Source organism: Grampus griseus (genome assembly GCF_964374135.1).
Source record: "Grampus griseus genome assembly, chromosome: 10".
In the NCBI taxonomy this organism is placed as follows: domain Eukaryota; kingdom Metazoa; phylum Chordata; class Mammalia; order Artiodactyla; family Delphinidae; genus Grampus; species Grampus griseus.
The window spans coordinates 43,306,204-43,323,082 of NC_139004.1; the positions used below are offsets into that span (position 1 = coordinate 43,306,204).

Sequence of the window (16,879 nt, forward strand, 5' to 3'; positions counted from 1 at the left end):
ACTGATCATTAGGTTATAATTAAAATGAAGTGTAGTGACGACTGCAATGGCCTCCAGGTCTTCAATTTCCCTTTAGTTCCAAACGCAAATAAAAACCATCTTTTAAATAACATCCACTTCCTCAAGGCAAGTCAAATCACCTCAGTTATGTCTGTTTTCCGAGTCACCTGCAATCACCCACGTGTCAGAGGTAAAACTTGATGGGACAAAAATTCATACAGCTATCATTTTTTTCAAAAGTAAAAAAGGTACATACTTTCAAACTTTCAGACATTTTTCTTTCTGACCTTAAAGAGCATAGGTGTACATCTTCCATGGGGTTTATTAGTATATTGCAATATTTCTCATTTTTAAGGTTCTGGAACAACTTATTAAGAACCTTATTTTTAAATGGGAGGACAGATGTAAACATGAGTGTATTGCACATGAACACACACACAGATGCTACAAATGTGCTTTAGCCTAAAATATCATTGCACTTGCTCAGTGGCAGTGTCATACACAATAGAGTCTTGGCACAAAGGAATTCTGATTGTGCTGTTTACAGAATTCTACATGGATTAAAGGAATGTCAATAATAAAACATGTTCTAGAAGGAGATGAAATATATTCATGGGTAGATTTTGAGCTCTGGGGGGATTTGGAATTTAATTATTCAGTTCGCGATTCTATATTTCTATTTTTTACAGATAGAAAACTAGTGATACATGCATTTTTAACCATACAATCCCCATTCAATTTACAGAAATTGAGTTTCTTAAGACGACAGCAAATATTCAAAAGATGCAAAACCACTTGAATGCAACCGATGAAATAGGCCACTATTCACCATGAATATATTAAGGCTCTGGGAGCTACCCCTGGGTGTGGAGCGCTTAGAAGCCACAGTTAGGAGACCGTCTGGACACACTGAAAAATAATTTCCAGAGACAAAAATACCCTTTAAGATGAGAAGATGCTCTTTATCTAACGTCACATTTAACTATAAAGTCAAAATAAACATGATACTAAAATATCAATACTATTTATCGTAGAATTTCCCCAACATAAAGGATAGGCAGAAAAATATCTCAAAATATACTCCTTTACGTTTAAATTTACCACAGACTCACTGACGAAAGTCTTTCATGCATCACACTATCAAGTAATCTTTATCATATGTAAGAATAGATATATAGTCACAAACCATAAACTTTTTTCATATAAAATCATTTTAAGAAAAATGATTTGGTGATGCTCTCAGTGGTGAAACAGTCCATTTATTTAAGAAGCCAAGGACCTTTTTGATAGGGTTAACCAATACGCCATACCAAGCAAGAGCAGCAATGCCTTAGTAATCCTATGGAGAATTAATCGGTCTCCACCCTCCCAGGAAGAATTATGATGATGCGTAGTGCTTAAAAGCTTTTGCAGGGGAGAGAAAACGCAACGTGCTTCTTGGAAACCAAACCCCTCCCCCGCACTGTACTGCTCGTCCTAGGGCGTCTACGGGCCGTCGCCCACCCCATCACCCTCCCTGCGCTGGGGTACGGAATTCCATCCCAAAAAGACCTGGTCCATTCCCAAGACACCTGGTCCAGACACCTGTTTACTTGTGCCCAAGCAGTGGTGGCTCGGGTTAAGCAAAGGCGACGGTCACCCCTCTGGTCCCTGCCAAGCCCCGCGGCCCGGGCGCGGGGAACCACATACCTTTGTATCTCTCCAGGACATCCTCGTAGGCCTGGAGGTACTCCTGCTCCTCCACGTACAGGTAAGCGGCTGGGGATAGGTACCCCGCCATGCCCAAGTTTACCTAAGCGACGACTGGCCAATTCCCCTCTCCCGCTCGAACCCCGGACAGGATCGCAGTCAGCAAGATGCAGCCTTGGTAATGGAAACGCGGAAGGAGAGCAGGCTGGGGGAGAGCGCCGGGGCGCAGAGCTGGGGGCGCAGAGCCGGGGACGCAGACCCGGGGGAGCAGAGCCAGAGCCGGCCGGGGAGACGCCCAGGTCCCCTGGCGGGCCGCGGGTGCGGGGCCGCCCGGCCCGCAGGAGCCACAGTCCTCTCAGGTTTCAGCAGCGGCCAATCTCGGCGAGCCCGGGGGCGGCGACCTGCAGCGCCACGCCGCGCTGAGGAGCCCGGGACCCGGCGGGGACAGGCGGAGGGCTGCGGGAGCCGGGACCCTCGGAGGCCGAGGCGGCCGCCACCCTGGCTCTGCGCTGGGCGCCTGCTCGGAGCCGGGAGGACGCGCGCGCTGCCTCCGCCCGGGATGCTGCGCGGCGCATCTGCGGCATTTCCTGGCCGCCGCGCCGCAGACACTCGCCCGCGCCCCGGGGAGAGGAAGGGAGGGCACAGCGGGGGAGAGAGGCGGGAGGGCGGAAAGGAGGGGGCGAGGCGGCGGTCAGCGCCCCGGCTGGCTCGGCTCCGGCCCGCGCCGCCCGGCCCCTCCCGCAGGCAGCGCCGCGGCGCCCGGGCCCCTCTCCGGCCCGCCCACCGGTCCACCGCGCGGCCAAGCCCGCCCACCCTGGACGCTGGCTGGCCGGCCCGGGTCCCAAGGGCGAGGTTTCTATTTGGGACCCACAACAGGTGCCTGGGAAACAAAGCCGCGGATCGCGCCACCCGCGCGCGCAGCCCCCGCGGGGCTCCCGGGAGAAGAGTGGGAAATACTCTTCGATCCGGCCGCTGTCACAGAAGGACCAGGTCGCTGGGACAGCGCGGTGGGGAGAGCCGGGGGTCCCCGCCCCAGGCGCATCTGGGGGCGGGCGGGGGTCCTGACAGCCTGGAGACGCCTGCGCCTGCGCGCCCGCCGCCCCGCGGCCCGGGGACCAGCCGGCGGTCCCTCCCTTCCGCCCCCCAGAGCCGGCCCGCGCATCTGCCGCGGCCACAGCCCGAGTCGATACACAGCACCCGTCTCACGTTGCCACCTCCCTCCTTCTCCCTACCATTATTCACCCCACATAGCACTGGTCTCCACTGAATGTGAGTAAAATGGGTCCAATTCCCTTCGCTTTGGCATGTATCATATACTAAAGTGGTGAGTTTAAGAGTCCACTGGAGAAACCGGTTGGTACCCAGACATGTAAACAGGTGTGTTTAAGAGGACTGACAGAAGTCAGCCGGCCTTGGAAGGAATCCTGGCTCCTGACTATGTGACGTGGCCAAGTTACTTATCCTGTCTTCATCAGGATAATCATATCATAAAGTTCATCATGGGCTTCCCTGGTGGCACAGTGATTGAGAGTCCGCCTGCCGATGCAGTGGACACGGGTTAGTGCCCCGGTCCGGGAAGATCCCACATGCCGCAGAGCGGCTAGGCCCGTGAGCCATGGCCACTGGGCCTGCGCGTCCAGAGCCTGTGCTCCGCAGCGGGAGAGGCCACAACCGTGAGAGGCCCGCGTACCGCAAAAAAAAAATAAAAATAAAAAATAAAATAAAGTTCATCATATATCATCATATCATAAAGTTGTGATAGCTCAACTTTATGATAACTTTATAAGTGTTAGCTGTTGTTGTTGTTATGATTATTAGATGAACCATCTCATTGTTGACTCTCTGATTTATGACAACTTCACCTCTGCCCACATCTCCCCTTCCTATTTCTTCTTTCATAAGTACTGACTTTTTGTCCTTGATGATTCTTTTTTCTTTTTCAATGATGTGAATCTGGATCATTTTCCATGAATTGTTAGATGGGAATGAGTACTCTTGGAAAACTGTATACTCTTGATAAAACTTACTTGAATTAGAATTGGAAAGCTTTACTTCTCATCAGTAATTGGCCTATTTTTGTTACTCCAAACAGAGCAAGACCACACTTCTCTTTTCTGTCCTGACCACTGATCTGAGTTTGATCCACTAAGCCTTTAGGATCACTAGAGTTTTCTTGCAACTTGGCATGTATTTATGTATACATTAGTTCATGAAGTAACAAGCAGATATCATATGGGACACCTTCTGGAAATGAAAGGGTTAGCAATTCGATCCCTAAGAGTCATCCCATATACAGACCACATATATACAAATGGAGATCTCTCAAAACTGTCTTGTCTCCCTCACAGTGAGTAAGGTCATTAAGGGCATAGTCTGATCCTTCATCAGAAATTGACACCCAGTAGCACCCAGTTTTGTGAATACAATCAGTGCACACTGCAGTGATTTTAACTGTCTGTTGAAGGAACCAGTCAAAATGAACAAGCAGCATTTGGGGTTGTTGGTAAAAACAGCCTTTACCCCATGCATTCTTGGAAAGATAATAAAGGATCAATCTGCTAATAATAATAGTGTATTCCATAGGGAAGCAGCAAAAGCAGAGCAGTTAAGAGCTTGGCCTCTGGAGTCAAGACGGCCTGAATTCAGATCCTAGCTCAACCACTTCCTATGACCTTGGGAAGAATCTCTCCTCTCTCAGCAGATTTCTGGACTGAAAAATGGAGAAAATAATAGTACCTACTTCATAAAATTGTTGGGAAACCTAAATGAAATAACATATTAGGTGCTTATGAGAGCATCCAGCCATCAGTCAGCTGTCATTTACAGAGCATTTTCCATGTGCCAGGGAATCTGCAAAATGTTTTGCATTTACTACTTTAATCGCCACAGCCATGATCTTTTGATAGAGAAAATGAAGCTGAGAAATGTTCAGTAAGTTGTCCAAGAAAACACAACTGGTTCATGATAGAGGAAGAATTAAAGTCCAAAGTCTGACTCTGCCAAGGTCCTTACATTCTAACTTCAAAGAATTCACATGGGTCCAACATCCATACTTTAAAATAACACTGTCACTGGGCTTCCCTGGTGGCACAGTGGTTGAGAGTCCGCCTGCCGATGCAGGGGACACGGGTTCGTGCCCTGGTCCAGGAAGATCCCACATGCTGCGGAGCGGCTAGGCCCGTGAGCCATGGCCGCTGAGCCTGCGCGTCTGGAGCCTGTGCTCCGCAACGCAAGATGCCACAGCAGTGAGAGGCCCGCGTACCGCAAAAAATAATAATAATAATAACACTGTCACTAACAAACCATGTACCTTTACAGGCACTTCAAGACTGAAAACCCCAACTTACAGTATCCCGCGAGTAAGAACAGCAGATCTGTCTTACGATGATGTTAAAGGCATTTACAGTGGGTACAAAGCCCCTTTCTTACCATGTCATTCTCACCTTGACCCTGAGAGATCAGAAGGGCATATATTATAGTCTCAGATTTTAAAATGAAGATACTACAATAAATGCAAAAGCACTTTTAAAAATATAAGTATCAGACATGTAACACCATCACCAAAAAGACTTTCAGAAATGTACATCTGATTATGTCATTGCACTACTTAAAAATCTTCAGGTGATTCCCCACCAGTTACAGCATAAATAGTCCAATCTCCTTGGAATTGCCCGAAAGCACCCTTACAGTTTCTGCTCTTCCCTACAAATCCCAGGCTTTAGCTACACAGATGACTTGCAGTTTCCATTTGAACCCATCTCCCTGCTGTGTTCCTGTAGCTCCATCCCTCGGTAGTGGCCTTCCCTTTCACTCTAGTCCATCAAGCTAGTTAAATCTCCCCTCAAATAATACAGGTACTCACAGCCATTACAGCTAATCTCTCACCCGTGTTGTAACTGTCTCACAGCACATCCATGGTCATGTTAGACTAGAATTTCTTTCAAGGCAGAACTGTGTGCTTATCTTCATTTTATTCCAGAGGCTTAATAAATATGTATTAAATGTGAATGACTTAAGGGATTCCCCCTGACCATATGGTCTTTTTGACTCTAGACATTTTCATTCTATTTTATTTTTATGACCTTAAAAACAAATAAAAATATGAGACTTTCAATTCCTTTATTACTAAATAATGAACATGATGGATGGACATCCGCACACCATTTCTGACCCTTGCCCCGTCCCCTACTAGGGATGAACTTCACCGATCAGCCGAGTTTCAGGCCAAGTGTGAAAATGCCTGAGAAGTTGAAATCTGAATGGTATGTTTTCCAACTACGCACTGCACCAAATGCCCTCAGATGCCCTGTTCCCTTATCCTCACGCTGGATGATCTGTGGCAAATTTAATACAAAATCTATCTGGATTTCACAGTTTAGCCACATGACAATGAAACATATTTGCAGACTGGCCCCTGAGCCTATGCTGGGGCCAGTGATGAAATGATTATGACTTGTGTGGCAACAGCCAATTTACCAATATTTATTTTAAACACAGTAAGTAGTACATGTCCATACTAGGGCTGCGTATTCTGTTTGTTGTTTTATTTTCTTTTGTTATATTTTTGAAGAATTGATATAATCTTAAAAGTATGTAACTCAGAGGTCTCCAGTGCACCAACTACCAGTAACTTCATAGTAAAACTTTTACAACAAGTAAGACATGGCCCCTGCCCTCCCAGAGCCTACAGTCTACTGACCGCAGCACCTGCTTGTCCACTGCACCCAGCAGAACCCCCAGGTCCTCCATTCCTTCCCTACCGTCAGTGTACACCGACCACTACTACCACCAGCCTCTCCTGACTTCCTGTCTGTTAGTTTATATAACCTCATTCCCCCTGACAAACATATGCCCTTCCTTCTCTCATAAACCTTCCTTCACTACCAAAAGCAAAATACCTGTCTCTGCCACCTTTATCAAAACTCTCAAGACAGAAGGATCTTGTACCTTCCGTAAAAACGCAGAGGACAGGCATCCCAGGCTTTCTACAAAGCCCCAGCAATTTCTCACGCCCCCGCCTTTCACCCATCTTCCCTTTCTGCTGAGCCAAATATCTGGTACCCTGGTTCTGGCACTGTCTCCTCCACTCCCTTGGCGGTATCTTGACAGGGCAAGGAATCAGGCCTCGGTGGCCAAACACTTTTTGGTACTCGCCCAGCTCTGCACCTCTCCCAGGCCACCCCTGCCCACTCTCACTTGGCTCCCAAGCTGTCTCCATCCTCCCTCCACCCCATTCTCCCCCTCCATCCTCCTCTTTGAAGGCCTGGGTGAGACCAGCCAGCATCTCACAACAGAAGCCAGAAGAAGCTCAAAGCTGTTGCCCCAGAAACCTGGACTAGAGAATGGCTGGCTGGGCCCTGTTTGTTTTTCCCGTAATCAGAAAATCCCACTGGGGGACACTAGGGGGACTCAGCCACCATGATGGCTGGGACCTGAGCTAGTCCCCTCCAGCCCCCACCCCCACCCCCGAAGGAGTACAAGTACCAACTTTGCATGATGGTGGGAGGCAAAAGAAACTGAGTGGGAAGGGGCCTGGGGGAGAGAGTGGGGGAGGGGAGAGAGGCCCGATCCACTGCAGAAACCAACTCCAATAAACACCTGGCCTTTGGCCTTTGCAAGAGAGCTCCCGAAGACACACCCCAATCTACCCCATTACCATTTCTGAGAAAAAAAAAATTGAGGAACAACCACCCCAGAAAGCACAGCTCACATACACACAAACCACACAGGCACTGCAGGCGGGGGGATAGATTTCCACAGCAGGCTCAGCTTTCAGCCAAGTAAAACAAGCCATCACTTCTGGGACCTAAAGGCAGTGCAAGGGAACCCTGGGTAACAGAAACACTGGCCCCTCCCAGGTATTAATTAATCAGGGATGCATGATGGCTAAACCCTCAAGAGCACCAGGGGCAGAAGCTGCTACAAACACATGATGCTGACAGAGATGCTACACTTAAACACACACACACACACACACACACACACAAAACCGCATCCAGGTTGCTAAAATACCCTCCGCAATTCTGGGTACCAGAACCCAGGAATCTACCCCCCCACCCCCGTTAAATGTGGTCGCTCAGAGCTCCCATGCAAACATGGAAACGAAGCTTCCAGCAAACACACCGGGAATCACTGAGTTAATACTTTCAGATTGGCACGGTGGCGACTGCACATAAATAGGAAACTTCAATGCAGATGCCTGTAAATATCCCCTTGGTTTCAAAGGTATCGATTCCTCCAACTAGAAGACAGGGCCAAACAGCTTAGTCACCAGCAGGCAGGGCCAATCGCTCTTTTGATAAATCAGGACAGAAAGTAAACATGGTCATCCTCCTTCTCCACCTTGAGCGCAGATCTCTGCCCAACGCATCAGCTCCCAGCCAGACAGGGCCCCCGGGGACTCCATGGGTGAATTTCCGCAACTCTCCTCGCACCTCCCTCTATCCCCTGCCCCCGCCCCCACTTGCTCTTACCTGCTATCCTAAGCACTGCCCTCTCCGCAGGGTCCAGCACCGAGCCCCCGTGGATCTTTCTTTTCGATCTCTCATGTTTAGGCAAATTCCAGGGTAAGGTATCTCCAGGAGCTGGAGATGCAGAGCCAGATTTCTGGCTGAAATCATCTTCATCGGAAAAATCCGCAGAGGAAGACATCGAGCAGCGGTAGGACGCGTTCCCGGAACTCTACAGGGGATGACACAGAAAAAAAGCATCAACAGCAAAACACTCACATCGGCTCGTCCATCTCAGCAGCCCCCTCCCTGCCCCCAAACGGAGTCCGGCATCCTGCATCATCTTCAGCGCGGACGGGGGACCCACACCAGAACCGACACCCAAGGCTCACCATCTTCCCTGGGCCACGGCTCCGACACCGGCCACACGCCCCGGGCAGCTCCGGTTCATGGAAGATTTGCACCCAAGTGTGTGGCCTGCGGTCCGGCCACCAGCTCACAAATGACTGGCCCAACAATGAAGCCAGAATCCACAGCCTTCCTGTTACAAACCTATAGTATTTGGCTCCCCCACCAGGCCAGGACCGATATTTTCCATTACTAGCCTGCTGCTTAATTCATTAACGCAACTCACTCCAAGTTGCAAAAACAAAGCACAAACGCAGGATGCTGAGTCCCAATTCCTTTCCGTTTCCAGTCGGAGTCTCCCCTCTAACCAGGTTTGAGCCTCTCGTCCCCTTTAGTTAATTTTCTTCCTGAGCTTGAAGCTGGCTCCCAGAAGAGAGCAAGGAGGGAGGAAGGGCTGATTCTGAGAAGAGCCTTTTCTGAAGACCGGGAGGACACAAAAGACTGTTTTCAGAAGCCAAAGGCAGTGCCAATAAACAAACATCTGAACTCAGCTTAGAGTTCTTGAGATCATTTAAACTACTAGCAAAGTAACAGCTGCCAGTGACGGAAATGAGAATGATGCAGCAGCTCCCCTCCGCCCCTGGTCATTACACAGTGAAATGAGAAACGTGAGGCTTTGACCCACATGCTTGGCCTGACCTCAGTCTCCCTTCCAGGAACAGGAGCCGGTCTGCAGGGCGTATCTCGCATTAAAGGGTCTGTCTTCCCCACAGGGAAAAGGCACCAGACGTTATCTCTTCCTCCTCGGTTGAGTTAAGTTTGTGATGATTCAGGGAGCCACCAGCTTACCATGGAAACGAGGATGCTGACTATCTGTGCTGTGAACAGAGTTCTAAACAAGATAAAGCATCCAAAGGAAATCTTCACTTCCCCATTTAGAACTTTGCTGAGGCTCAAGATGCAAAACTGGTGTAACTCGAATTCCTGAAATGGAACTTGCAGCCTCAGACTCCTACGAAGCCGGTGGCAGGCAGGAATCAGTGGCGTGCTCCCATCAGAGTAGAAACCCTGGGCTGCTCACAAAAGCCGTGGTGACGCAGCAAAAACAGGCTGTGTGACAACATCCCAAGGCGTGTGGAATAAACCAGAAGTGAATCAGGACCTCGCCTCCATCTATTCAGGCATGACAGTCCTTATTCACTTCTACTGGCCAACACCATCATTTTTTTTTGTCTTTTTTTTTTTTTGGAGTAAAATTGCTCTACAATGTTTAGTTTCCGCTGTACAATGAAATGAATCAATGAAATTTTACAATGAAATGAAATGAATAGCTATATCCCCTCCCTCTTGAACCTCCCTCCCACCCCTCCATCCCACCCATCTAGGTCATCACAGAGCACCAAGCTGAGCTCCCTGTGCTACACAGCAGGTTCCCACTAGCTAGCTATTTTACACATGGTAGTGTATTTATGCCAAACCTAATCTCCCAATTCACCCCATCCTTCCCTTCCACCCCATGTCCACATGTCCATTCTCTACGTCTATGTCTCTATTCCTGCCCTACAAATAGGTTCATCTGTACCATTTTTCTACATTCCACATATATGTCTTAATATACGATATTTGTTTTTCTCTTTCTGGCTTACTTCACTCTGTATGGCAGACTCTAGGTCCATCCACATCTCTACAAATGACCCAATTCTGTTCCTTTTTATGGCTGAGTAATATCCCATTGTATATATGTACCACATCTTCTTTATCGATTCATCTATCATTGGAAATTTAGGTTGTTTCCATGTCCTGGCTATTGTAAATAGTGCTGCAATGAACACTGGGGGACATGTGTCCTTTTGAATTATGGTTTTCTCAGGGTATATGCCCAGTAGTGGGATTGCTGGTCATATGGTAGTTCTATTTTTAGTTTTTTAAGGAACCCAACACCATCATTTTAAAAGTACACATACTATTTCCTGTAAAGTGTCTAAGATTTACCTTTAGCTTTATTCTTTCCCCAAAAAAGCAGTCTTCCATTTTACTTTACATGAAATGTCATCACCTTGGTTAATTATTAACTTATTTAGATTTTGTGTGTTTTCCTAGTGGCAATCATGTAATATGCAAATAAATAAAATTGATTTTCTGTATTCGCTGGAGTCCACAGAGAGTTGTGAGGAGCATTAAGTCAGTCACAGGATGCTATCAACCTACTTTATTTTCCATGCTTTTCTGAAAATTCATCTTGAGCTCTCTGAGGCTGTGTTGCTGGCAGGATTGGTGAAAAAGGATGACATTCTTAAAGACTTTTTCAAAAGGGTATTGGGTTTCCTTGGTTGCCTTCTGTCTTCCTTAAAATGGCTTCCTACCTGTCCTTATGAAAGGTCATCTTTTATCTGTGAGCTTGTATTTCTTGTTGTTTCCTATACTCTTTCAGTAAGGATAGTAATTTGATTGTTTATCTTTACAGACAGACTTGGGGAATAACTGTTAAAGGACTGCCCCCATACAAAAATCCCTGGTTACTGATTTTTGTAGACAGAGTAAATTTTTTTAATGGTTAGCATCTCAGCTGATGGAACAGCAAAATGTGATTTATGCCATGACATAAACACCACTCATCACACATAGCCAGATGGGAACAGTTACTACCCTGGACCCAAGGGTGTTGAATGGTGCAGCCTCTAATCTGGACGTGTCCTTGGTAAATGGATAAGAGAGAAAGGAAGACAAGACAATCGGCAATACCTCTTTCAACAACATGGCACAGGGAAATACGGACACACGCAGACAGAGGAAAAGCACGCTGACTTATACACGACAAAGTCTCTCCCCTGGCTACGTGACTCGAGCGTTTTAACCATTAAAGTATTCAATTTTTCCCCACAATAATTTTCATGAAGACTTTTTAAATATAAGGTAAACTATACAAAATTAGGCCCATTTGAACCCTGGAAAGTGAGAATCGATTTTTTTTATCATTTATATGTTTTGTATTCTGAGAATTACCTTTTAATTCACTTGAATTTTTAGACATATGCACTCTTCGGTATAGAAATTTCTTTTTTTTTAGGCTTATTTGGTTGCTTTATTTAATTTGAAGTTTCTTTTTTTTCTCGGTAGTGTTTGTTTGAAGTTGGCTCTTTAGCAGCCAGTGAGGTAGAGACTAAATTGGCCACCTTTTAAGGGCTACTGAATTTAGTCTTTTAGGCTACAAGTGTGTGATTCAGTAAATGAGCTTACTTCAGTGAATGAAAGGTTGTCTGTGGTTTCTGTCTTCAAATTTGGGGAAATTATATTTGGAATCTTAATAAATTTTCATTCACAGTTATGTCGGTGGCATTCATATCAATGAATAAAGTAGACTTCATAAAACAAGCATTCCAGGCGGGATGCTGTAAATTCTGTCACTAACTTCTTCTTTCCTAGTATCAGGCAAACTGGCTGATCAGATAGCCGATTTTTTTTGTTTCTTTTTTGTTGTTGTTAATTCTTTTTTTATTGAAGTATAATTGATTTACAATGTTGTGTTAGTTTGAGGATTCTTTTTCAGATTATTTTCTCTGAGAATGGATTAAAATGAAGCTGCTTTCAAGTCAATTGACCCTCTAAAACTATTCTTTATTGATCTCAAATGACTTGCCAATTCACGTCTCTACCTTTGGGGGTTAGAGGAATGAGTGTGAAAGTACAGTTCTCCTTTCTTATGGAAAAAGCAAACATATTCTCTGACCCAAAGTCCAGAGCCTAACCTTTGATGTGGGGCTTGGAAGGTAAGACAAAGGAAGTGGGCTCTTGGGACCAGCAAAACCCCGAGTTCCTCCTGTCTCTTCCTCTACTCCTGTTGCTTAAGGTTTGATTCCTATTAAAATATAAATATCTATGTCCATGATAGAAGATTGGTTAAATAAATGACAGTATATCCATACAATGGACTACCCTGCAGCAATTAAACAAAAATGTTATTGATCTACATTTAGCAAAGTGGGAAGGGTTCATATAGAATGATTCCTTTAAAAAATATCTCTGTGTGTGTGTGTGTGTGTGTGTGTGTAGACAGACAGACAGTAAGATGATTTATAGATGAATAGGTAGATACATGATAGGTAGATAGGTTAACTATCTACCAATGTGTAAACAGCAGTTATTTCTGGGTGATGACTAATACTATGAATGAATTTAGTTGTATTCCTTATAATTTTTTAATCCAAAACAAATAGTACACAAAAAGATTACTAAGAAGAAGAAGATACTACGTCAAGGGTCAGAGAAAATCTCAAAGGTTGTAGGAGGAAATAATTATTTAAGCCAGTGTTTTTAACTATTTGAGGCTCACAGACACCTCTGAAAAGTTGATGAAATCTAGGGAAGCCTCTCTTCAGATCAAAGCCCATCAGCAAATACACACAAACTTTGCATGTGATTTTATGGAATTCACTGCCCCGGGTTAAGCCCCCAATTTACAACCATGAACTGTCAACCCCATTTGGCATGTGTGTTGAAAATGGAAAAAAAAAGGGAAAGACTGTGGAGTATTCAGAAGAGGAGAAAGGTAATTAGGATACTAAAGACAAAGTTGGCCCAGGTCATCATGTTTTTAATATTTGGCTTTTTATTTTTATTTTTTTTTAAATAAAGGACTGTGAAATACCTCTGGCCTGATACTGGATCTCTACAACCAAAAACAAACAAACAAAAAAACACTAGGTTGTGAGAAACTAAAAACCCAAGCATTGTGTCTTATTACAACCTACTTATTAAGGCAGTTTGAACAATTGAATTAGATCACCGAAAGCTTTAAAATGACTTTCCTAATTGCCAATTCATTCACGTGGTATAAAAACAACCCAAATCTCCTAAAGCCAGGATAATTACATAATGTGACATTTTTAGAAGGGGAACTAAACAATAACTCCTCTAACTGAAACCCTGGTGGGGGATCTGAGACTAGTACAATGGAGCTGCCTACCCTGGAAGCTGCCCAGCCTCAGTACCATGAACCAGAGGAAAGTGCCAGGAAGTTGCCTCTGCCCCAAGCTGCAAGAAACAAGTGCAGAGATAAGGTCTTGGGAGGCTTCCAGATAAGGCTCCCAGAATCCCAGAGGCTGGAACGTGGTATTTCACAAACCTGCATACCTGAGATTTATGCACATTTCTGTAAGCATAGTTCCAAAAATTTAACCAAAAAGTAAAAATAAAAAGCCTATGAAGAATCAATTAGACAAATCCAGATTGGGGGTCATTCTACAAGATAATTACCTGGTCTCTTCCAAAAAGGAAAAAGGTCAATGTCACAAAACATACACACCCCCAAAGCAGGGACTCTCCTAAATTTAAAAAGAAAACAGAAGCATAACAACAAAGTTATGAACCTTGATGGGAGCCTGTATTTCTTTTTAAGCTGAAAAGACATGTTAGGGACCATGGGGAGAATCTGAACCTGGATCATGGATTGTTTATCAGCTGATATTGGGAAATTACTGTTAATTTTCTAAGGTGTGCTAATGGTATTTCAGTTATGTAGGAACACATCCTTATTCGTGCTGTCTGCACTTGTTCTCAGTTGTTTCAATAAAAACAGAGAATTGTGTTTATACTGGCATGTGGCAATAGGTTAACAGTAAGTCTTCACTGTACTACTCTCCCAACTTTCCTATAAATTTGAATATTTTCAAAACGAAGGGTTGGGGAAACACAGAGCAAGGTCTTTTTTTTTTTTTTTTTTTAAGTGTTGCTTAGTCTAGGCCTGTTCTCACAAGATCACATCACCCGGGTCTACATCCACGGTGACAGCACCCAGCTAAGTAATTTCCCATAGCATTTCCTCATAGAAACTTGGAGGAAGCAAGGGACCGACTTCAAGGGGATCCCAGAGCAAGGTGATCTGCCTGTTTCTGTCCAGATCACAGTTTTAGATGGAAGAATATTTAAAAAGCACCTCTGTGTTATCCACTTACTACACAATCCAGTGAACACAAAGTTAGTATAATATCACATAATTTTTTACATTTTATATAAACCCAAAGAAACCACCAAAATTTAGAGTAAGTGAAGATCTAATTTTGTTTAAAATTCCATTGATTCGCTAAGTACAAATACTAACTTCTTACATATTGCATAAAAATATGCAATCTGGCCCAAGACTATTATTCGATACTAGTTTTTTATTTAGAAATAAGTCCAAAAGCAAGAGCACATTATCTGATTTTAGAAATCCCAAGGAAAACCATCTCTACCACAAAGATATAGGTGTAGAAGAAAAGAGTTAAGGAAAATGTAAGAAAATGTGTTTAACCCCTTGAAGACAAAATGACCTAAGGAAAACTTTGGGGGCTGCATGCTTGTTTTAGTTTTAAATTTTTTTCAAAACTAGTTGAACAATTCAGGTACTTGCTCATCAAATAAATAACTCCTAATCAGCCTCTTAACTGGAAGCCACCTTGAAATAGTAAAGGGGGAACTCTGGTTTGGCCAGGCCTAGGCTGGCTTTCACTCTCTCCTTTTAGGGTAGATTTGCAGGAGCCATACCCCAAAGAGGAAGGGGAGCCTGGTGAAGCTACAGAAGATGGTGGAGGTAGTGGTCAAAGGGAGGGGAAGCTGGAAGGTTCTTGCGTCTGAATCAGGGAGGAGTTTGGGGGGACAGAGTGAATGAAAACCAAGGTTTCCTTCTGGATGGAGAAGCCCAGTTCATCAGCCTCTGAAAGAAGAGCGCTGGGATTCAGGACACAAACTCTCTCTCTCTTACACTCTCTAGGGTGTAAGACTGTGCATTGGTTAGAGTGTTCCTTGGTGTTAGGTTTCCGGGGCAACCAGGCTCACTGATGGGATCCAGGCAGGAGGAAGTGCTCCTCATCACTCTCCGGCAGCTGTGTGGGATGCTCTACAAGGTAAGCACCAAAGACTCATTTCCCGAGGAGCCTGGCCTTGGATTCTAGGCTGTCTTGGCTCAGCTCTAAGGCATTCTGCAAGACTTCCTTCCTTTCAGTTTAACCAGCAAGTTCTAACTCCCCGTATCACTTATTGAGTGACTGCAGTCAGGGGCTGTACTGGGTATTTTCACTCACTATCTTATTTAATACTCACCATAACCCGATAAGGAAACCTCCCCTAAAGGGAGGCTAAGTCACTTGTCCACAGCCATTCTGTCAGTCCAAGGTGAAGCCTGGATTTCCATCTGGGTCCTTTGGACCCCCAAGTGCCCTAGAATGTGGTCCCAGGCCCTGAGAGGAATACACAACATGCTCACAGCCCTCAATGATCTTACCATGGATGTGGAGAGCCCAAAAGGGTTAGACTTGCTCTGTGTTTAATTCAGTTCAAAGCATGGAAATGACCAGGAAATAGGTGTCAGTTCACAATGAGGAAAAACCATCCAAAAAGATACAACTGCTCAGAAGAGGAAAGGACAGCTGTGGGGGGCAGGGAGCTCCCTCCTACCCGAGGGACCAAGCCTTCACTGAGGAGAACGTCACACTGACTCCCTGTTCTTCCAACACCAAGATTCTCTGGTCCTGGGTGCTCTCACACTTCCACAAATCCTCTCTCCAAACAGAGGACAAATAAAACAAAGACCATGTTAAGTATCAAAACATGAAACTGTACGAAAATTGTAAAAATATTTCAAAAGTACCACAAATTTTTTTGCAAGTCCACCTTAATGAAATCATATTAAAATTATATAAATAGAGACATCGAGAACTAGTTTGAGGAATCTAAAATATGACACAGATGAACTTATCTATGAAGCAGAAACAGACTCACAAACAGAGAACAGACTTGTGGTTGCCAAGGGGAAGGGGGATAGGGGAGGGATGGAGTGGGAGTTTGGGATCAGCAGATGCAAACCATTATATATAGAATGAATAAACAACAAGGTCTTATTGTATAGCACACAGAACTATTATATATTCAATATCCTGTGATAAATCATAATGGAAAAGAATATGAAAAAGAAAATAATAGTTTGCATTTGAGCACCTGCAAATTGCATAAAAGTATGCAATCTGGCCCAAGACTATTATTCGATACTAGTTTTTTATTTGGAAATAAGTCCAAAAGCAAGAGCACATTATCTGATTTTAGAAATCCCAAGGAAAACCATCTCTACCACAAAGATATAGGTATAGAAGAAGAGAGTTAAGGAAAATGTAAGATAATGTGTTTAACCCCTTGAAGACAAAATGACCTAAGGAAAACTCCTGAGGAAGGACATTTTAAATAATGTGCCTAAAAGAAAAGCAAAACATAACTCTGAAAATCGTCCCACAACACAGAAACACATTAAGAAGACCAACAAACACTGAAAACATCTCTTTACCTAGAGAATACTTAATGTTATTATTTCAAACATGTTTATTTACATCAATCAATTAAAAATATATCTTAAGCACCCATAAGCT

At 44.6% G+C, this 16,879-nt stretch overlaps 1 protein-coding gene across 6 annotated transcripts in view; it reads right to left on the reverse strand.

Annotated features, from left to right (window-relative positions):
• The window catches only part of DST (dystonin), a gene marked incomplete at its 5' end in the record, with an annotated part of 395,725 nt that extends 393,873 nt beyond the window's left edge, over positions 1–1,852 (reverse strand). For 5 of the 6 annotated variants that reach the window (XM_082663420.1, XM_082663421.1, XM_082663422.1 and 2 more), the window contains one exon: positions 1,690–1,852. In XM_082663420.1, the coding sequence (XP_082519546.1) occupies positions 1,690–1,780 (91 nt within the window). The remainder of the gene's footprint in view (positions 1–1,689) is intronic. The other variant, XM_082663426.1, reaches the window with a different exon arrangement.
• Positions 1,853–16,879: the final 15,027 nt, after the last annotated feature.